This window comes from Enoplosus armatus, chromosome 11 (genome assembly GCF_043641665.1).
Source record: "Enoplosus armatus isolate fEnoArm2 chromosome 11, fEnoArm2.hap1, whole genome shotgun sequence".
NCBI classification, from domain to species: domain Eukaryota; kingdom Metazoa; phylum Chordata; class Actinopteri; order Centrarchiformes; family Enoplosidae; genus Enoplosus; species Enoplosus armatus.
In genome coordinates this window covers 8,210,819-8,232,209 of record NC_092190.1, presented here as the reverse complement: position 1 = coordinate 8,232,209, position 21,391 = coordinate 8,210,819, and the positions used below count along the sequence as shown (strand labels likewise).

General features: G+C 43.5%; 2 protein-coding genes across 2 annotated transcripts in view; both read right to left on the bottom strand.

The window, feature by feature from the left end:
• Window positions 1-203: 203 nt before the first annotated feature.
• The window catches only part of lmo7a (LIM domain 7a), a 46,905-nt gene continuing 25,717 nt past the window's right edge, over window positions 204-21,391 (bottom strand). Inside the window, exons 9-31 of the mRNA XM_070914276.1 lie at window positions 16,915-16,944; window positions 16,026-16,140; window positions 15,161-15,300; window positions 13,994-14,678; window positions 13,192-13,458; window positions 12,689-12,803; window positions 11,420-11,581; window positions 10,353-10,537; window positions 10,174-10,237; window positions 9,776-9,832; window positions 9,406-9,447; window positions 8,498-8,523; window positions 7,747-7,854; window positions 6,310-6,396; window positions 5,277-5,632; window positions 5,006-5,062; window positions 3,890-3,945; window positions 3,572-3,730; window positions 2,959-3,142; window positions 2,404-2,730; window positions 1,608-1,716; window positions 1,038-1,140; window positions 204-950 (exon numbers count right to left, since the gene is read on the bottom strand). Coding sequence (XP_070770377.1) covers window positions 928-950; window positions 1,038-1,140; window positions 1,608-1,716; window positions 2,404-2,730; window positions 2,959-3,142; window positions 3,572-3,730; window positions 3,890-3,945; window positions 5,006-5,062; window positions 5,277-5,632; window positions 6,310-6,396; window positions 7,747-7,854; window positions 8,498-8,523; window positions 9,406-9,447; window positions 9,776-9,832; window positions 10,174-10,237; window positions 10,353-10,537; window positions 11,420-11,581; window positions 12,689-12,803; window positions 13,192-13,458; window positions 13,994-14,678; window positions 15,161-15,300; window positions 16,026-16,140; window positions 16,915-16,944 — 3,457 coding nt within the window. The 3' untranslated portion in view covers window positions 204-927. The remainder of the gene's footprint in view (window positions 951-1,037; window positions 1,141-1,607; window positions 1,717-2,403; window positions 2,731-2,958; window positions 3,143-3,571; window positions 3,731-3,889; window positions 3,946-5,005; window positions 5,063-5,276; window positions 5,633-6,309; window positions 6,397-7,746; window positions 7,855-8,497; window positions 8,524-9,405; window positions 9,448-9,775; window positions 9,833-10,173; window positions 10,238-10,352; window positions 10,538-11,419; window positions 11,582-12,688; window positions 12,804-13,191; window positions 13,459-13,993; window positions 14,679-15,160; window positions 15,301-16,025; window positions 16,141-16,914; window positions 16,945-21,391) is intronic.
• LOC139292557 (LIM domain only protein 7-like) lies at window positions 18,457-21,334 on the bottom strand. The gene is made up of 4 exons (XM_070914918.1): window positions 21,323-21,334; window positions 21,007-21,245; window positions 20,262-20,558; window positions 18,457-19,264 (listed from the first exon to the last, which is right to left on the bottom strand). Exons 1-4 carry the CDS (start codon window positions 21,332-21,334, stop codon window positions 18,457-18,459), a joined length of 1,356 nt encoding a protein of 451 aa, XP_070771019.1.

Genomic DNA, 21,391 nt, shown 5'->3' with positions numbered 1-21,391 from the left:
CACAAAAGCTCATTGAAATTCCTTTCATTATGACTGAGGCACTACAGAGAAACAGAGAATGAGAGGGACAGACACAGAGAGAGGAGTCTAATGATTTCTGATTACAGAGGCAGGAAAAGCCTTGCATCACATATACTGGAATATCATTACAAAGAATTATGCAATTTCACTGTTGAAAAAAGTAAACAATAAATGCACGAGCAGAGCATTTAGTCATTTTATTAACAAATGTTACTGTTTGCCTCAATGCCATTCAGTATGATATATTTGTCACACAGAAACCTGCTTATGTGTACAATCCTCCATCTATCAGTGAAAACTCCAGACAAGTGCTATCCAAGCAGGCGGTTTTAAATACATTTTGAAAGTATTCTAACAATCTTAATTACTTCTCCCTGTTACAAACGAAAAGGCACATAGACATGATAAGAATACCTTGGTTCGACAAACGTGTTAATACCACAAGACTCAGCGGAAAAAGAAGCATGAGCGAGAGGAGATGATGCTGCAGGGTTCCTTAAAAACTCTCTTAATATCTCTAGAATCTGTCTCAGCGAAGGTCATTACAAAGATCTGCCTCAATAATCTTATAGACAATTTAACGTTTTGACTAGTTTTGTGGCTAAAACATTTAAAAACTCTGGTGCATGCAGAACCCTTACACTTTGTACAACTGTAATACTTAATATCATATAAACACATTAAAGTAGATAACTTTGCTTTGCAAGCTTACCCTCTCAATCACACACTGAAAAAACACAAATATAATTCTCATCAGCGAGTGAACGGAGATTTTTTAGAGTAATAAATGGAAGTATGTCCAAACCAAGTGTCCCAGCTATTTTCAATGGCTTCAATGTTCACTTTTATGTTCATGGGTTGTTGTCACAAGTAGTTTCTTCATCAATCTGCTGGAGTACAGTGATGTCACATAGCGGTTGGCTGGCCAGCTAAAAGAAAACAAATAGCAATATTGCATTTAAGGAAAACCGGGGAACAACACATCATCACGGTGATCAGGTTGATTGTGTACTCACTTTTGAATCGCATGTAGCAGGAGTTACAGTAGAGCTGTTTGTTTCGTATTCTGACTTCAGCCCCGGCTTCTGATCCTCCGAGGTCAGACTTACAGTCGATACACTGAGGAAGTTTAGGAAAGGGAGGAGTTAAAGAGCTACTCAACCGATTTAAAGCTAGACCAAAGTGTCCAAGTCCAAAGGCGGAGGGATGAGGACAGACAGAAGCCCCTTGATTGTATTTATAGAAAGAGAAAAATGAAGGAAACTGAATAAATGAGAGTCAAATGTCAAAGACTGGCAGGATGGATCACTGTTCAGATGCAGGAGACCAAACTCAAGTGAAGACCAAAGTTCCAGGAGTTAAACGTTGGTAGAAAGAAACAAGGTGAGGGGTTGATTAGTTTGGCTTGCAGGTTTTGGCACAGAAAATCTACTTTGCTCAGCTGTAAAGGGATCAGGACCTTGAAATTCACCAGGATTTACCAGGTTAGTAATAAAAGAAAAAGAGTCTGGAGTGATCAGGTTAGTTTTTGAGGATCGGTCGTGCTGATGATGTGCTCCGGGGGCCAACAGGAGCCCAGCTCTCACCTTAAAACAGCCCAAATGATAACAGAGCCCAAGGGACTCGATGATCATGGCTGCTCCCTTTCCCAGCGGGGCGTCGCAGAACGTACAGATTTTCTTGCCACTCACTGACCTGGATTACAGAATGCATAGCTGTGATTTGAGAGTTGAGCACACATGCATAACGCATGTATGTATGCACACACACACACACATTCACACCGGTATACAACGGGGTTAAACTGATAAAACATTTGTTTGCTAATAAATTTTTAAATATTAACTTTGGATGAGGGCCAATCTTGTCCCCGCCTAAAATGGAACAGAAACTCCTTGATGACCATAGCGCCATTAGAACATTCTGTAAAATATTAACTGATGTCTCTGCATTTTCATTAATAAGATGAAAATTATGAAGAAACAATGATTATTTATAATTTAGACATGGAAACAATTAGGCAAACAATATTGGTTGAGTAGCTTAACTCTTATCAGAGCCAGGCTGTTGCTTCACAATACATGAACACAGAAACACACAAACTCAAAAAAATCAAACTGGGAATCTGCAAACAAGGACTGTGCAGAATAGTCTGAGCATAACCTGTCAGATAAATGTCACATGACACAATATCATATGAAACAGCACATTATAATATGTTCAAAAGTAGAACAAGTGAAAACAATTCATGTTCAGTTGCCCTTTCCCATCACTCCCATCCAAAGTCATGGTCTAACAACACCACCTGAGACCCAGTATACCAGTGAGAGGTTAGAGGCAGCTTGTTGGGGATGTTAAGCGAAGCAGCGTTATTGATTTTACCTGCTCCGCTGCTGAGGGGCGCCTGTCTCAGATGTGGGCTCTGGAGAGGTGGTGGGTGATGGAGAGGAGGGTGAGGGGGAAGGCGACTGCCGGGACCAAGGGGACGAGGGGGTGCCTGCCCCGCCTCGGAGGGAGCTCATGGAGTAGGAGGAAGGCAGAGTGGAGGAGCCGGGCCGCTGGGCCCCTGACCCGCCACCGTAAAAGGAAGTGCTGCCGGAGAGGGCAGAGTGAGGCCGAGTGTAGTTTTGGACGTAAGAGTTACTTCTGGGTGTCCATGAAGAGCGCCAGGAGTTGTAGGAGGCATCCAAGTTGTCAAGAGACTCGCCTCTGCAAAGCCAACCCACGCCACACTCAGTTAGCCGGTTAGTAGGCATTTAAAATGTCTGGCTACCAATTGTACCTGAGGCACTTGTTTTTATGTTCAAATATTTACTAATGGTCAAACCAAATTTGCCATGGCAAAGTCAGAGTGGTAGCCAGACTAATAAATGCACACGACATAAGTTATCAGGATATTAGTGAACAACCACCATCACACAGAGGGTTAGACTGTACCTGCGCATGGGTGGCACGTCGGTCTTGCTGGCGGCGGCGGCGTTGGCGGAGCGCTGGCGGATCCAGCTGTTGTCTGTCAGCAGCGGAGTCTTCTTCTTCATCTCGTTTAGGATCTGCTGCCGCTCTGCCTCTGCCTGCGACGCGGGCTGCTGGCCCTTCTTCTCACCCACTCCGCTGCCCGTCACTGCACCCAGAGAGGAGAGATAAGCTAAACATGATGCTGGGTGAAATGAAAGAGTTTCTGGGAAGTCAAAAAATAGATCACTGCTGGCAGAGAAATTGGAAAAACTGGTTGATGTAGATACAGAGTTTCCCCACTCTGGTTTGATTAGATTATTGTTTTAAGTACAACTAAATTATGGAAGCAAAAATGCATCGACCTGAGAGAGAAATCACGCTGCAATCCATGATTTAATTGTTTTTGCTGCATGTAATTTTCTGGTTAGCTGACTTGATTGATTTACATTTGGCTGTTAATCAAATAGCTGAAAGCTTTGATTCAGTGAAATGTCATAATTGACTGATCAGCTGATCGACAGGGACGACCCCTGAGAGCAGATAGGCTGGGTTTCAGATTGAACAGAGATGGCGGAGGATCAGGGGCCGAGCCCACCTCTCTCTGGCTCTCTGTATCTCATGGCATTGAGGATGTTTCTCCTCTCCATCTCCAGCTCTGATGCAGCCCTCTTACTCTGGGCCTGTTTGTCACGTGCACTCCTCAACTGCTCTTCCAGCAGCCAGTGAGCCATGCCCCCCGGCTGCACATGCACACCTACAGTAGAGTACAGCCCACATATGTGTGTGCAACAACATTTGTACATGGATTCATTTAAAAAAAACAAACAGGCATCCAATCCACTGCTTTTTTCATTTAAGGTAAACTATAATAGAGCTGAATTAATGGAGAATACAGTAAATCAAGAAAACTGACCTTTCCACTGAGGTTTTTCCTCTTCATCAAGCTGGGGAGATGATTTAGATTTCATCCTGTCAACAAAAGAAAATACCTGTTAGGGCCTGATTAAAAAAAAAAATGAAAGTAATCATACTTACAGTAGCTCATTTTATAGAAGCCACAGATTTGACAACCTATACCAACATAAAATAGTTTGACATGTCCAATACCACAGTGAAAACCATTTTTTCTTTTAATGGTTATATAGGGGAACTGCTGATTGCAGGCCAATCACAGGTAATTCCCATGTCAGCTGGAGACCTAACCCATTTGCTGGAGGACTTCCAATTTCATGACCCTGAATCTATATAAAGAGACACTGTTTGAATGATTTGTTTCAAATGGAGCCACCAAGAAACAATGCAGTAAATACCTGGACGCATCAGCTGCACAGTAAAAATGTGCCAGCTTTGTTCTGCACTGAGAAACATGTTGAAAATATAACAAAAGAGCTTCAAAGACACACATCAATGAATGAATAAGATACATTATGTAGCTACTGTAATGTTACCTGGTGTATGTGTTTTTAGGTTACAGTAAAACATGATGACAAATTGTTCCTGTTTGTTAGAAACTGGGGTTGGTGTTTGGCAGGATTATATGCTTGTGAGACACTGTTTTGGCAGATTTGGTACAATTCAGGCAAGAACAAACTGTGTTGCCAAGAAAACTCCTGGCGCAGAGAATAAAGAACCCAGAAAAGGTGAAAACATTTATGCTTTATAACACACTGTAATATAGTTGTAAGCAGATATGAGGACACTTCTAAGTGCTTATTAAAGTAACTATTTTATATTATTACAACTGCATTTTAATATATTGCCATTCATCTGTTTATACAGTGACCCCCACTTATGGGTGCCCACAGGAGGCGTTATAGTTGTTGGCAAATACATTAATAAACATTTACATCTACTAACAACTACAATCTAGTGTTTGAAACCATTTATTAATTGTTTATATACTCGAAGAATGTGATGTTAGAACTGGTTTTATTAGTGCTAATAGCTGATTAGCCCAATATAGAGAGAAGCATTATACTTTAAAGTATGACTTTTTGACATATGCACACATGATCCCTCCTGTACTAACCTGTCTGTATAGGACAGTGGAGGCTGCACATTGGCAAAGCCATGGGGCCCACCAGCCCTGTTGTGAAGGTTAGTGTGTAGAGAGCGGTGGGACGAGGGGTTACAACACAAAGGTGGAAGACAAAGCACATGCAGACACATTAGTTGCACTTCTGTTAATGCACAGACAATAAAGCAGGTTATGTTTTATGTTATTAGGAACATGATGGACAGATGAGGAGGACATGTGAGTGAAGTGTGAGGATAGTAGGAGGAGCAGTGTCTCTACTGACCACTGCTGCTGCTCCAAGGCTCTCTCCCTCTCTCTGCGCTGCTGCTCTGCAGCTTCTTGCCGCCTCCTCTCCTCCTCCTCCTCCTCTCTCCTCCTCTGCCATCTCAACTGTTCTTCCTCCCTCCTCTTCCTCTCCTCCTCCTCCTGCCTTTCTTTCCTCTTTCTCTCCTCCTGGAGACGCTGTAGCTCCCGCTCCTCCACCTCCCTCTTCCTCCTCTCCTCGGCCTGCCTCTGGCGCTCCTGCTCCTCCTTCCTCTTTCTCTCTTCCTCTTCCCACGGAGGCGAGGTCGGCTGGCTGACAAGAGAGGGGGGCGAGTGTGGGCTGACGCTGTGGCTGTTCACCTCCAGGCTTTCAGGCTGCCGGAGTGAAGGAAGGACAGAAAAGAGGAAGCATTTGACACATGACGGCATGAAGTAATCTTGGATTGTGTAGTTTAGTTTTTATGTTGGATATCTTGTGTTTCTTTGCCTTCTAACATCTTGGGACCATATTGGGAATAAGTGTTCTCCCTTTAACATGTTATGCTGTTGCTTTTTTCCCCCCAGTGTCTGATAATCCATAAAATCAATCAATCAATCAATCAACCAATCAATCAATCTGAACCTTTATTAACCTCCAGGAGGAACTGCAACTACAGTGGAGGAGGTGACAAACCAGCGATGTGTTTGGAAACTCCAATCAAAGGGGAGTTTTTGTTGCAAAACTATGAGCAGGAAAGATGTCTGCCATTATAGTATGCATAGCCACACATCATGTGACCTCGTGACTGGACTTGGTTCTGCTCTCACTTTCGCTGTCTTTCATGTGAAATGGACCTGCGTTTTAAAAGCCAGAAACACCAGTATGCCTGGCCAACTAACTGCTGCATAATTATAGCAATTTCCACAACACACGTCTCTAACACTATCAAAGCACTTTGGTACATTTAGATAATTTAGTGCTATGAGTCAGAACTTATTGCCACCTTTTAATGCTCTTCAGCTGTTTCAAGTATTAGCCCATAATTCTATACAAATTAAAATACTTTTGTTACCTCTTGTTGGTCTACGCTATTTGCAATATCCTGCTGAGCCTTCAGCCACTCCTCCTGCAGTTTCTCCTGGTCGCGCTTATATTTCTCCTGGATGGAAACACAGGGAGAGAGGGCAAAGGGCATCCCGTTTAATGACATGCATGCACACAGTTGCAGGCAAAAAAAAAATCTAAAAAGAAAAGAAAACTTACAAATACATACAAATCTATGGTTGATGGTTAATTATATGACCATACTGAGCAGTGGGTAAAGTAGTAAAGCATAAATAGATATTGTAGTTGTAATATTTTCAGATAATTCCAAGTTCACCTACATGTTATCTAACATACTGAAAGTTGATAAACCTAGAGAAGCTTGCCCAGGGCTGGTAGTCTCCCTGGCACATCATAAAATCAGGCCGTGCATCCAACAGGGAATACGACTGGAGGAGTAACGAGCCTTCCCGGCTACATCAGCGCTCCTCTTGGACACCTTTGATCTCCATCCAGAAATAGACCCTCAGAAAAATGTTTTGACAGGATTCTACTACATTTAAGTTGGATACTCGACAACTGCTTACTTTCAGCTGCCAGAGCGCTCTGTAAAGTTTTTTTTTGTTTTGAGCCTATTAGGAGCAGTCTACATTGAATGTGAGGACTTCCTATGCTTACCTTTCAAGTTCTGTTCTGTCTCATCGTCAGATGGGGCACACAACAGATTTCCAGATGGGTATGTCAGATCAAATGGATTGTGAGGCTGCTTCATTTGGCATTTTCAGTTTTTAATAATGGACTATACACTTTTTACACTCAGGCTAAAACTACAACAGCCCTTCAACAAATGCACCCAGTTTTTGATTTAGAGAAGTGTTGACTCAACTTCATGGTCATTTTGGTGGGTTTAGTTTTTGGTGCTGTTGAATTGTAAGGCATTATACTGAGAGGTGTTTCTTATATTTTGTCTGCCATGTTTATACCAGTGAGTGCAGACCAAATATTAGAATACTGTATTATTACTGTAATATTTAAAACAAATAGGAATATGGTCCTAGTCTTCATCAGAATTATTTATTCTGACTTTATTGTAAAACGCAAGGAAATGGAAATGTGTTTTTTTTAACGTGGCTCACACAGATACACATAATATGAAAACAAACGCAAAAAATACACTTTGCATCAATACTTGTACGTTTATTGATATTTTATATTTTCACTCCTACTTTGTACTGCAACTGCTGCACAACAATTTCACTTGGGAGAAATAAATCTTGTCTTAAAAAACGTTTCCATTCTCAGACTTTTTATTCTATGTTTTTATGGCTTCAGTAGTATTTTGTTGTCTTATCGACCTCCTTGAGTGTCCATTTAACAGCACCACAAACTACAGAATCAACCCCCTGGCAAACTGGCAACTCGGTGTACTGTAACATCACTGCTACATGAGTATGCCTTAATGTACCTGTAGGAGGCGCTCCTGCTCCTTCTGCCATTTCTCTTGTCTTCTGCGTTCTTCTTCGGGGTCCCAAGACCAGCGGCTGGAAGACGGAGTGATTGAAGGAACAGGTATCTGCAGACAGAGGAGACAGACATGCAGTATAAATGTACATACTTGTACATTCCTGAAGTCATCAAACTAACTGATGCAACTGAAGAATCAGCAGGCACACCTGGAGTTTACTAGCTGTGGTTTCCTATCACCTCTACCTGCTCCTGATGATGGGTTTAAAGGAAAGCTTGAAAATGAAATGCCTCCGCCCATTTCCATTTTGGGAATGACTCTACTCTTATACTGCTAATACAAGGCAACAGCATCACATCAGCCATCAACTGACGTACTGGCTGACTTTGTGAAGTCAAGTCATGTCAATTTGGTCTATAAAGCCCGAAATCACAATTTTGTCTCAGAGGGCTTTACAATTTGTACAACATAGAAAATAATTTATCCTTAGACTCTTGAGTATTTATACTTTTCCATTTTCAAAGATACATCAAAATGACGGCTCCCTGTAATCATAGTTGAGTAACTGGGCGAACAAAGGGTGCAGAGGCAGAGTGAACCAGCATCTAAAGTAAACTAGTAATGCAGTCCTTGTGAGATTCTTGATAATGGGTCTGGGCTTTGTAATAACTTTCAAAGATGTTGTCATGCTATAAGAGCAAACGTATCACAGACAAAAAGCGTCCTTTATGTGTCTGATAATACTACTCACATCTGGCATTGCAGACTCTGGTCCTCCTTGAAAAGAAAGAAAATCATCCAGTCAATACGTCTGGCGTGCACAGGCAGAGTAATAGCAATACGAGTTAACCTCGAGGCCGTAAACTGTAGCAACAAAATGTTGACAGGCCTATTAAAGTTTCAACTTGATTTTTAAGTCAAGTACCAATTCATCATTAAAAATTACATTTATAACCACAACAGTAATTGATGTTTTCAACAAGACCCGAGCAACAAAGGTCAAATTTCACCCACTGGAACTTATTGATTCTCTTAATTCAACATCACCCACTTGCTGACATTTACACTGGATGTCAGCCAAATAGTTCTGAATAGGAAAATCAATAAAACTGATTGTGAGGACAGCGAGATCAAACAAACTGAAAGAAAAACACACGTATCAGCAGCATGCATAAGACGCACACAAATACAACGCAGCCAGTCTGAAAGGCTGACATACAGTTCAGTACACGCATGCCAAGAGAGCAACAGGAATGCTTTCAACTTCATGCACAACAACGTGAAAAGTGTAACCATGTGTTAAACCATTAAAAAAATACCACAAATACAACAAGATACAAAGATTTGTATTTGCGGTTGGTACGCTGGCGTAATATCTGACATGCTGTCCAGCCTTTGGAGCTGAATATGTTGGCTTTATACGCAGTTTTATATTTCACTTTGACTTTTTTCTTCACTACTTGTGATAATAAAGTGATGATTTTTCACCTTCATCTTAAAAATAATGAAGCTAAACAACGTTTGTTTGGTTTTGGAATAGACAATTCCCTTAATTTGCCCCAAAATATCACCAGACTCCCTTGGCTTGAAAAGCATGTCAGTGTCCCAGGTGGTACCAAGCGAAGGTGAGGAAGTCACTGCACACTCAACCCTGTTTACCACAAAGGTAGACCAGCGCACTGACACTGGACCCTGAGCCACCTGAAGGAGGGAAGGGGCACAGCACAAGGGTTAAGCTCTGGCACCAGACAAGACAAAGTCAAAAAAAAAACCCAAAAAACAGGAAAGCCCCAAAGCAGAGCCATGGAGGATGCTGTTTGAATCCTGACAGTTCATTATCAATTGATAATAGGGTACTCAATTGAACATGAGGCTGTGACTGATAAGAAACATGCAAAAATCCCTTGGAAATCTGAGGAATTCAGTGAGACAAAAGCACAGAGCACCCAGCCACCAGATTACACAGAAGTCATAATTATTATTAAGAGCCTTGATTCGCTCAATGCTTATTTATTTATTTATTTTTTACCTTTTTCAAAAAACTCTGACCTCCGTTTTAAGTTTCTCATAGATATGGGTTCTGACTCTATATGAGAAATGGAAAACAGGATATAGTGAGGCACAGTAGAGGAGAGAAACATGTTTTCAACAGGGGATAAACCACCTTATATTACTAATATATGAAAAACACATACAGTACATGCTGCTAAAGATGTATCGTAATGCCATGTTTCAGATTATGGCTTTGTTACCTCATTTTGTTACATAACACAGTAAATAGTCATTAATATTATCCACAATAGTCCAGCAAAGATGTTCCTCCCAAAACTAAGTCAACAAAATTACACCTCTTGTGTGTGTTTTTGTACAGAAATAGTCGTCTGGATCAATTTCATAACCTTTCTGATTGTGTGCTCTGCTCTTTACCTTTGTTCCTCATGGTCACCGGCTCCTCACGGAAACCTCCATTAACGCCGTTTGAAGCCGAATCCTGCAGGGAGACATGGCAGGGTGTACGCTCATTAAAGAGGTTGCTAGGCCGGGAACAAAACAGGAATAAAAGTTGATCAAACCCGAGTCAACCTGAGCGGCTCTGGGTCACTTACGATGGCTGGGTGGGCGGGGGCCTCTTTGGATGGCAACGTTTCCCTGGAAATGCGTGAGGTGAGATCCAGGCTGGGGTTGACAGTCTTTGTATCAGTGGAACCTAGAAGTATCGGATGATCCGTACTGGTCAGATTGATGGTCTTATGGCTTTTAAATGGCAGGGAAGGTTGATCTCTGTCCCAGTCTGCATGCAGACAATGTAATGGCAAAAAATAGGATGTGTGTTTGCACATCAAAATCACATGTTTTCTGTGCCTGTGTATTTGTAGTATGCAGTGTGTATATGTGAAACCAAACATTTAACACAGAATTGCCTACTTACATAAAGAACACTATAAAGCAGGGGACAAGGTTGCTGTTATGGTGGTATTATAGAGAGCAGCAGGGTGTGACAGAGAAACCACCTTCCCCAGCCATGCAGCCTATCAAAGCTTTCATAAACCCACACAGTGTTTCTAACAGGCTCACAACCACTGGGCTTCACTAAACTATTTCAACAAGTACTATGTGTTAGTTCAAGTGAGCTACGCTGGGCGGTTTATTATTTCTGTAAGGTGACACTGACGTAGTTGGAACAAGTAAGCCTGTTATACTAACACTGTAAAAACAGCACACTCAGAGGACCATGGACCTGAGCTGGACCTGATCTGGGTTAGTTCTCCACAAGGAAAACACCGCATGGACACAGAGAGGAATGCTAATGAGATAGAAAGGGCAGCAAAAAGAAGAGACAACCAGTAGAAATAAAAAGGAAAAACAGAAGAATTTGGAAAAACAGGACCAAAACTCACACATACAGGAAATAAATACCGTAGAGGTCAACACAATAACAGTCTTCCCTCGTCAGAGGAGAAAAAAAGTTACAGGTCCTTCACCAGCTGTCATGAGATCATTCATGGATGATTTCACAATAGTTTACGGACCAATTTAAAGTGTCAAAACTGTTTAGCAACGCAAGCAGCATAAGTAACACTGTCAGTCCAGGAATGCAACCCTTAAAGTGGTTCAATTCAATCTCCCGCTCTCACACAAACACACACACACACACACACACACACACACTCACTGTTCTTGCCATGACGGCGTATATCCATGACCAGACTGCCCTCCTGCAGGGACTCCTCCATGCAGGACTTCCAGTCTGTGTAGCTCATTTCTGCCACCTGGTGCCCGTTCACCGTCAGCACCTCGTCTCCGGCCTGAAGCTGGCACATCTCTGCCGAGCTGCCTGCACGAGACAAACGCGTCATTAGCAGCAGAGACAGAACCCAGTTCTACCACTGCAGTGACATGGTATCATCACTCATAAGAGACATTATTCTTGCGTGAAACAGTGGTTGTTTTAGTAATTTCACTGAAACTGAATTTACAAGAAATAATAGGAACAGGTAGGACTGACTTCTAATTTCAGTTTTTAGTCTCACCAGTATAATCCTCCACATATAGCATTCAGTTAAACATTTCAAATTCAGAATGTGTTTAATAACAGTACTACTCATTTCTCTTCTGTTGCTGGCTGCATGTACTGAACAGTGGATATGGCCATTGTGCTGTTGCATCAATATTTTGCTTCTTCCTGCGGCTCCTTTTGTAGCTTTTAACTGTTTTTTGTTTGTTTTCCTTAACCTGTCACTTCATTGGTTTTAGAGCATCTCATCAAAGCCAGCTGGCCAACGCTGGCCCATTTACAGAAATGTTGATTAACGTACGTTGTACTTATAAACACAGACATGAAAATATAATGAAACACAATGGCTGATTTGACAAGGTTGACACGATACATACAACAACTATGGTGGAAAAAGTTACACTTAAGTACATTGTAGGTTGAAACCATTATATACAGTCTATAGTTGAAACTGGTGTGACAAAGTTAGATTTCATGTATTGATGTGGGGTGTGTGTGTTACAAGTGTTACTGAAGCCTTTGTAAATTACATGGAAACACTGTAAAGGTGGGAAAATCTCAGTATAAAAAGAGGCTCAGGCCCAGCAGATCTGACCCAGATAGATGCTGCCCTACATAGGTCTGGCATCACCACTGCAATGGACTCGAAACCCTGCTGACAGCTAACCGGCAGTGCCAGGCCGTAAAATATAACAGAGCCTGAGCACTGGTTTCCAATATACTTCCCACTGTACTGTATCTGTGAATACATCAGTCAGTTTTAGTGAGTGAGATATAACCAACAGATCTTTTTCCACTTGTTTTAAGCACTGGGAATGGTAGAGTGTGGCTGACTTGCACACGTTACATTGGAAGGTGAATAAAGCTCCACACCATGCAAATCGAATCCCTTTAAAAGGTATTTCTCTCCGCTGTCTCTGTTGCTACCTGGCTGGATGGACGTGATGCGAGCTCCTGTCGAGTCCCAGGTCGCCTGGAAGCCAAAGTCTCTGCTGCTGTTGGGCTTCTGGTTCAGGCTGATCCGCATCTCGCAGTGGTTCTCCTAGAAACCAAACACCAACACAGGTGAGTAGAGATGAACAACAACTATTCACATACACACAAAACAGCTTCAAGTGCAGAAATGTGGTCCTGTCAGGTTGTGTGTGTGTGTGTGTAGGCCTGCTTTGGCAAGAAAGCCTTGTATTAATCATTTATGGCTGTTGATTAAATTCCACCCTGTTGCTATTCTAATTCCTGCAAAGCAGCACTTAATTATTTTAGAGCAACTTTTACATAAGAAAAGAGTTTGGAGGGAAAATGTAATGATGCATTTGGGTTATTATTTTCCACAAAGCTTAAAATACATTCAGTGACTGTTCACATTGTCAGTATTAAATAATAATTTATTATTTTGCCTTCAATATACAAGCAGTAGGTAACTTGAGTACCTGTCTGGTTTCTTTGCCTGGAGCTGGACTGACCGGCGGCGCTTCACTCTTGACCTGAGGAGGGACAGGTGAGACAGTCTGCGTGGAAGTGATGCTCTTCCCTGTGGTCTCTTCTTCTTCCTCCTCCTCGTCTTCACTGCTGCGGGCCGAGCTGGAGTGAGACTGAGTTTCGTCCTCAGAGGTCATGAACTGGTGGTAGCGGCTCGGCACCGACAACTTCTTTGAACCATCGGCGTCGCCGTTGACACGCTTGTGAGAGTCATCCATCTGTCCGAGACGAATGCAGATTGTCAAAGAATGCAGAGTTTGAGTCTTAAAAATACGAGACAGTAAAATGAACTTGGATAACACAGGGCTGTTGATAACCAAATAATCAATATTAATCTGTAAACGATCTTAGAATGGGGTAAATCAGCTGTTGCCAACTCTTTGAGTGAGTGTGAAACTGTTTCAAGAGTCTTTGCAATCTTCACCTGACAGTCACTAACTGATCTGATTAAGTATAACGTATTTTCTTACATTTACTATAACAGTAATGACTGTGAGGGAGGCTGAAAATAGCAGCCCTGGTAGTTGAGTTAGCGTTATAAAAACACTAGCTTCATCCATTATTCACACAGTAATCAGATCGGACTCTTGGGCAACACTGATGTACTCAAAACAAAAAAAAAAACCTGTACCTGACCAACAAGATTTTTTTACTGCCAAACAAACACTGTCTCCTCCTGCCCTCTAGATGTCCTCCAGCCCCTTGTGCTGCACTGGTAGTTTGTATTTAGTTGTAGAATAGTCTGGTACTCACTGTAAAGGCTCGGGGAAGTGAGGTGAGGCGGGACGACTGGGTCCCGAAGGGCCTTGGCGTGACAACTGAGGTTAGACGTGCGCTATCCGATCTCTGGTAGCTCCTGGGGAGGGAGGCGGAAACCCGAGACACCCCGGGAGGCTTGGGTTCCATTGAGCTGAGCTGTGGTTGTTGTTTGTACAGAGAACCAGAGGAGGGGGCCCCCACCTCAGTCTGTGTGCCCGACAATGGGCTCCTTGGCTCGGGCACCTTTTGCATGGAGTTAGAAGAGGAGACAATGGTTGTGGTCTTCTCTGTCTTGGCTGTGCTAGTGTCTTCTGAGACTGGACTCCTCTGTAAAGGTGCAGCTGCTGGAGACTGGGATCTTTGGAAAGGTCTGTGGCTGGTGGGAGTGATGGTGGTCGTGGCGTCGCTGCCTGCAGTATGGTCTACAATGTCAACTTCCCGTGAGGTGGGAGGGGAAACGGCCCTGCCAGTAGCTGGGGAAGCAGCAGGGGGTTCGTCCTCTTTCAGAGAAGGCTCAGGGGGTTCAAAGGAATTGTAAGGAGTGTCAATAGTGTAGCTCCTGGTAGGAAGTGTTCGGGTACGCGGGGAAATGACAGGTTGCTCAAATACGTCCTCACTGTCAGCCAGGTAAGAAAGAGATCCGAGACGACCACCAATGCTGTTCTTTCCTTTATTTTCTCTGTGGACCGGACAGAGAAGGAGAAGGAGGATGGGATAAAGAGGTAAACAGGGAAAAAGTGGACAGTGATGGGTACAGTTACAGACGAGGATGTAAAGGGAAGCAATTTAGGGAGATGAAGGGTACAAGTGACAGGGAGGAAAATAGAAAGAAGAGCACAGGTTGAAAAGAGGAGGGTAGAGAGGTGTGGGGCAAAAAAAAGGGGAGGCAGGTTGTGATTAGATGCTTAGATTACATTTTCACACTGACTGAAGGCACAATTAGAGTCTCTTTATTCACTCCTGCACAAATATTCCTTTAGTCTCTGTGTTTGATACCAAAAAACTTTTCAGACACTCTTTTTCTTTCATTACCTTAGAAAAGGATCCCCCTCCGTGGGTACAAAAAAGTGTAACAGGGGAACAAATTCAGAGTGTGTTGCTTTTCGGTAAAAACCAGGATCAGAAAATAAAAGAAATTCTACAGCATTAAATTTCTCTTACCTCTCCTCTTGCATCTCCTTGAAGGTCTTGGACCTTCTGCTGCTGCTGCACGTGATCTGCTCTATCTTCTCCCTCTCCTCTTTCTTCTTCACTATATCAGAGTTGACACTCCTGCGCCGGCTCTTCCATTTGCTCAGGTCCTGCAGCGAAAGTAAGCCCAGATCACCTCATGCAGCATTTCATAACAATTCAGCTTGGATCTAGATAAAACGGACTGGTTGTGTTGCATGGATGACTGTACAGTTGAAGGGAGTGAAGTTGGGAAGGAGAGAGAAAGACAAAAAAACAGAAAGGGCTACATTTGAAGGTGTTCTATTTGTGTGCTTTAGGCTCCTCCCGGCTCACCTCCCCTGTGTATTGGGCACTGTGTGACCTAAATGCTGCTTTAAGACGCCATTATTTTGCCATGACACCAATCAGACTGCTGACAGATGTCCAACTGTTACAGACAGTCATATATATATGTGGATAACATTGTATTACTCTTAATCTTTCTACCTAAGAATGAGCACTCGTATTATTAGTGTTTACATTACGTGGTGTTTCCTGCCACAAACACTGTGATTTGGAAATGAGGACAGTCCATAGCCAGAGGGCAGTGCTGCACCAATCAGTGTCTGCCTCCGTCTCTGGCTTCTATCTAAACAGCTCTCTTTTCACCCCGTGGCCACAGACTGCACCACAACACCTGCTCTCCTGAGTGCCGCACAGATCCCATAGATCATGTGCTCACCTTTCACTTCTGTGTTGGGAACAACTTCCGTCTGCCATCTTTGTGCCATCTTTGTGTTTGTCTTGATTCCCAAAACAAGAATGGTGGAGAGCAAACAGATATCTTCGAGTGTCACCTATCAGTTATACTCACATCCTGCCACTTATCCTCACTGTCCTTTATCTGCTCACGATACTTCTGCAGCTCTTCATAGCGAACCTGTCGGATGACGGCGGGGTCGACCTGGATATCGTTTGTTGATTTACTCCTGTGGAAAGAAAGAGTAGAAACATTAAAAAAAAAAAAAACGACCCTGGGCATCAGAAGCTCAAGTGAGAAGTGGTAGTTTGCATATCCGGGCAGACGCTTTACACAAGGTCAAAAAAAGAAGTTAGTAAAAATAAAAAAAAATGTATTCCACTCCAGGAATGCATGCACCAAACTTACCATTGTGTCAAACAAACTGTAGGAAAAAAAACAACATTCAAAACTCAAAATAACTTCTCTCCGCTGATGCTGAAAATAAGATAGATTAAAGCTTTAACCTGTAACCAAGTGTTAGTTTGCAAGCACAGCACACGGGTCAACCACAAAAAACTGTGGAGTGATGTAAGCTCAGTGGGTTAGTAACATGTATCACAGGACTCCCCGTCATGCAAAACAGGAAAGTCACTCAAAGCTCACAGGCGTTTAGAAAAATGCACTCTTTGTTCTCACTTACCTGCTAAGATTAACACGTGTCTCATGTTGCTATCTGGCTGCTCAGGCCAGAGCTCAGTCATAACTCTCACTGGGACACACACCAGTCTAGGTAGATGACCCAGCGTATTGCTTTTGTATGCATCTTTTCGCTTTGTTGCTTTGTCAATAGAGCTTTACCGTGAACTTGGCCCTGTGCCATACAATTCACTGTGTTGTGTGTCAGCATTTAGCAGCTAGAGGGTGAGAACAGCAGCACAAAAGCGGGAGGCGGTGAGGTGAGACTGTAAGACCCAGAGCAAATGCAAACGTGCCACATTCCTGGGCGCCCGTATCAACTCACCCGACGATACTCTCTTGCATTTGCGGCTGTCTAGGAAACCAGAGAGAACCACAGACAACAAAGTCACATTTTTTGCAGAAGGGCCTTCGACAGTGAGTCTGAGAGCGGCCTGGTGAAGAGCTTGAGGTCAATCAGTGACTCAAAAGACCAGCTCATCCCCAGGTGGAGGGCTTCAAATGTATGTAAATATAGCTAAGACATGACTCTTGTTGTGTCTTGGCGTTACACACCGAAGAGATTAGAGTTTAAGGTATGTATATAGTAGGCTTACAGCACAGTATCGCCTTTCCTTTCCCTGACATTTGGCTGGGGAGGTGTGTAGACATGTATCTTTCTCCAAACAATGCTGCCTTTTTGGAGATCCCAACATGATGTCACAGGGAACACGGCTTTACATATGGAAGTGAAGTAAATCCAGATGGCCTTGACTCAGGTTAAATGGTTGCTTTGTGCGTGCTTGTGTGTGTCTGTTCATGTGCAAACACTGCAGTACAGATTTGCGTTCAGGTTACTATGGAGTCCACAAGTCCCATCTTCTTTCAGAGCTGTGGGGAATTTCTACAGGCTTTCATGTCGACTCAACAAACAAGGTGACATTTAATTGCCCTGCTTGGAGCTGTCAAGCGTGTTCAGGACGTTATGTTTGGATATTACTCAGGCTTGAATCTTTCCACATTCTCATGCTGCTGCACTTTGAGCTTTACATGTCAGTGTGAAGTCCCCTCTGCTGAGGAAAACAACATTGTACTCTGGTCAGATCCGTGTTGCTGTAGGTGTTAGGTGAGGTCAACAAAAGGCCAATTCAATGCATTCCATCACAAGGTCATGAAGTCTCTTACTTTCTTTATTAAGCTTGAATATTTTTTTCCATTCACATGCAAACTCGGCCTGATAGGAAAACAAAAGCAAAGATAAAATGCAGAATTTGGGTCTGTTTAACAGTGCTCATGGTGTACCAAACAATTTGGTTAAGTCGGAGATTTGTGTCGTTTTGTTCTAAAGTCACACTTCAAAAACACAGTAGGTTCAATGTACAGTCTGACCGTCCTCTCAGCATTTACATACCATGTGTTGCCAAGGTAAAATCAACCACACTGCCATCATGCAGAAAACCATAAACAATGGCCCTATGATGACAAAGTCACAGGGCCTTTCACTACAGCTTTTTTCTGACTGGAAAAAGACTTTCAATCTTGAGTTAACAACAAACATTTAAAACAAGAAAACGTTCTGAGCTGTTGCTACTTTATTGTGGTTTGTGTTGGAATACTCATGACTGATCCAGTGAATGCTGAAGGCACCTATTTGTTTTCATACAGAAGAGCTTAATTGGATATAACTCCCATCTGTGACTGTGATGGCCTTCAGACTAAACATTTACAAGTTGGATCAACATGCAGTCTAGACCACTTCACCATCAGACAGAAAATATTTCAATACTGAAATGGCACTTGTGAGTTTTCACAGAAACAATAAAAACACCAAACAATGGAAGAAAACCTCTACCCAGTAATTAACAGGCACGGTTACAGCAATCTGCTTTTACAACTTCAAAGTGGCTAGCCTCTCCACCATAAGCCTCTTCTTATATCTTATCTGACTGGCTTCCCTGATAGCCTGCCATCTCTGCAGGTCACCTTCGCTACAGGAAGAAGGTACCGAGAGCATCATCTGATTGGCCGATCGGCCTCCCAGGGAGCTCTGGCTTTGATCAGAACAAACTCCAAGTTTTCGGACAAGCATGTCATCTGTTTTTGGACGCGACTCCTTCTCAACCTGATTCTGTTTATTTGTTGCTGCCTCCTGGGTCAGAGGACATGGTGGGCACAGGAGTCTGGCCTTGAGGTCAGGAGGCAGAGCCCATGGCTCTGGGATGGGCATAGGGGCATAGTTGTCGGGGGCTCCTGAGAGTGGGCGCTGTTGCTGAGCCTGCTGGGTTTTCTCCTTGCGATAAACCACATCGTCCTGCTCGATATCAGGGTAATCGTTCTCGTCTGTGATGCCAACACCGTGTCGCTGGGTGATAATGTTGAGTTGCGGCTCGGACGTGTAGAGACGACGGTTAGCGGACAGCTGAGTCTTCATCATAGCCAAATCTGTATTGGACTGGAAGGCCAGGGTTCGCCTGGTAAACATGTCATCATTCTCCAAGTCAGGGTTAATGCTCTCATAATCAAAGGGGTCCGGGGGCTCCCGGGGGTCTTGGCGCCCCAGGAGGGGCCACCTCTCACATTTGACCAGTCTGGGACCGGAGGTGGGGTCCACTGGGGCGAACACCAGAGGGGGGATCTCTAACAGAGGGGGCTGTATCTTGGGGAGCTGTGGGGGATTGTGTGGTTGGATGTGAGGACTGCAGGGTGGGCAAAAGGAGAGAAAAGGACAGAGAGGTGATGAGTGCATGCATGTGGACTGGATCAAAGAGCAAGAAAAGGAGGAAGAGATATATCAAGCAGCCATGGTGGTGATTTTTGATTCAAACAGATGTTGATCAAATCAGGATTTTTACAATCACTTGAAATAAAACTGCAATGCTAGTTGTTATAAAAAAGTCTTCATTAGAATAGGCTGTAATAAATATAGGATAATGCTGAGACACAGCCTATTTTCTACGAAGGTCATTGCAGGCAAACTGTGTTATAAAGCGAGTTAGGGCAACCTGCTTTAGCTTGACTCTGTATTTTATCATTAGTATATCATAAAGCAGCTCATCAGAAATTCAGCCCCAACAGGAGCAAATTATGTTTCTCCTAAAAAGTCTGGGTGGTCTAAAACATTCCTTCATTGTCACAATCATGCAGCTGTATCGACCTTTTCCCCACAACAAGGGTGGTGTGAGCCGAGGCCTCATGTGTGTGGGAGTGAGAGGGAGAGGTGCCGGAGGGAGAGGGGGCAGAGGAGAGCCAAGGACTGATGTCACAGTCTGAATCATCTGATGAAGAGCCCGACTTCTTATGGCTACAGACAGAGGACAGAGGACAGCAGGGCGGACGAAGAAAAAGGGACAGAGGCAGAGAGAGGGTAAAAGGGAAAGATAGGAGGCAATAGTAGGGAAAGAGAAAGAAAAGTAAGTGGGAGGAATCTATACAGAAAATGCAGAGAAATGTTGAATCTAGATTGGTCTAGAAGGTTAAATTGGCATGCAGTTTATTTAAGGATAGACAGTCCAACGCGTCTGGTAGAAAAGTAAGAAAATAATGTGCAAGAAGCAGGGGATGAATTTCATCTATGATATTGCTACTGTAAAAAATAATATACAGTGATTTAAAGTATGTATATATATAAGAGAATTCCATATCATGCTGGATTTGAGTGTCCTCACACACCTGAAGCCTTGCATTTTCTTGTACCAGGGTCTCCTCTGAGAGCCCAGTTTGATCTTCTGTATGTGAACGTCTTCTTCGGGGGTCCAAAATTTTGGTAAGAACTTGTCATGAGATACATTGCGAGCAGGCTGGGGTTTGACGCCCATCTTGCGGGCGTAGACGTCATCTTGGATGGGGTCAGCATAGCCCACCTCATCGTCCTCATCCTCAGAGTCGTAGTATATCTCTCTGAACAGGCTGTCAGAGGACACGGCCTGGTGATGGTCCACCCTCACGGAGCTGTGCTGGGGGGGCTGCATTTCCCCACTGTTGATCCCGCTGCTGCTCAAGAGAGACAGCCAATCACACGTGTCAAAAGAAATTTTCAGCAGCAGCACAGCACGCCAGTCACGCAAAAGAGGAGCATGTTCCTCGAGCACAACAACCTCAAATGAGATGATGCAAGGATTAGCAAACCGATGCAAGCTCAAAACCAAACTGTAAAGGAGGCAAAAACTGATTTGAGGTATGAGCTATGTTGCCAACTCAAATCACCCCTCCAAGCTCATAAAATTCAGAAGGAGCAAATAAGGACGTGCTGCAGCTAAAATCTCAAAACAATTCAAACAGAAACCAACAAACTGAAGACTAGTTAGAGGCAGCATACTACGACCAAAGATGTTGCTCATGGTTACAATTAACCATGCAAACTGAAAGTAAGAGAAGCATTCTAGTTTGCTCTCATCAGGCAGGCACATCAAAGTCACACTGTTGCTTCATGTTCTCTGACCTGAGGCAGGTCACATTCTGTTGAGGGGCAACATTGGGAGTCATAGTGACCTTAGGCCATGGGCCCCCTCTAACCCCAGACGCCCTTCCCGCTGCCAGGGGACTGATAGGCACAGCAAAGTTGGTGGGAGGAGCTGGAGAGGGGCTGTGGAAGCGTCTGCTGGCCAGGTCATCTAGAACAAGGTCAGGGTCTGGTCGATCTGCGTCCGAGTCGCTGCCACTGTCATACTCGTAGGCCCACTGCAGATGAGCCGCAGGTGAGGCACTCTGGGACACTCGACTGTTGCCGTCCCAGTCAGAGGAAAGCCTTGTTTCACTGAGGTCGTCATTCCACAGTAAAGCAAAATAAAACACCAGTACACACAACCATCGATCATTCACAGACA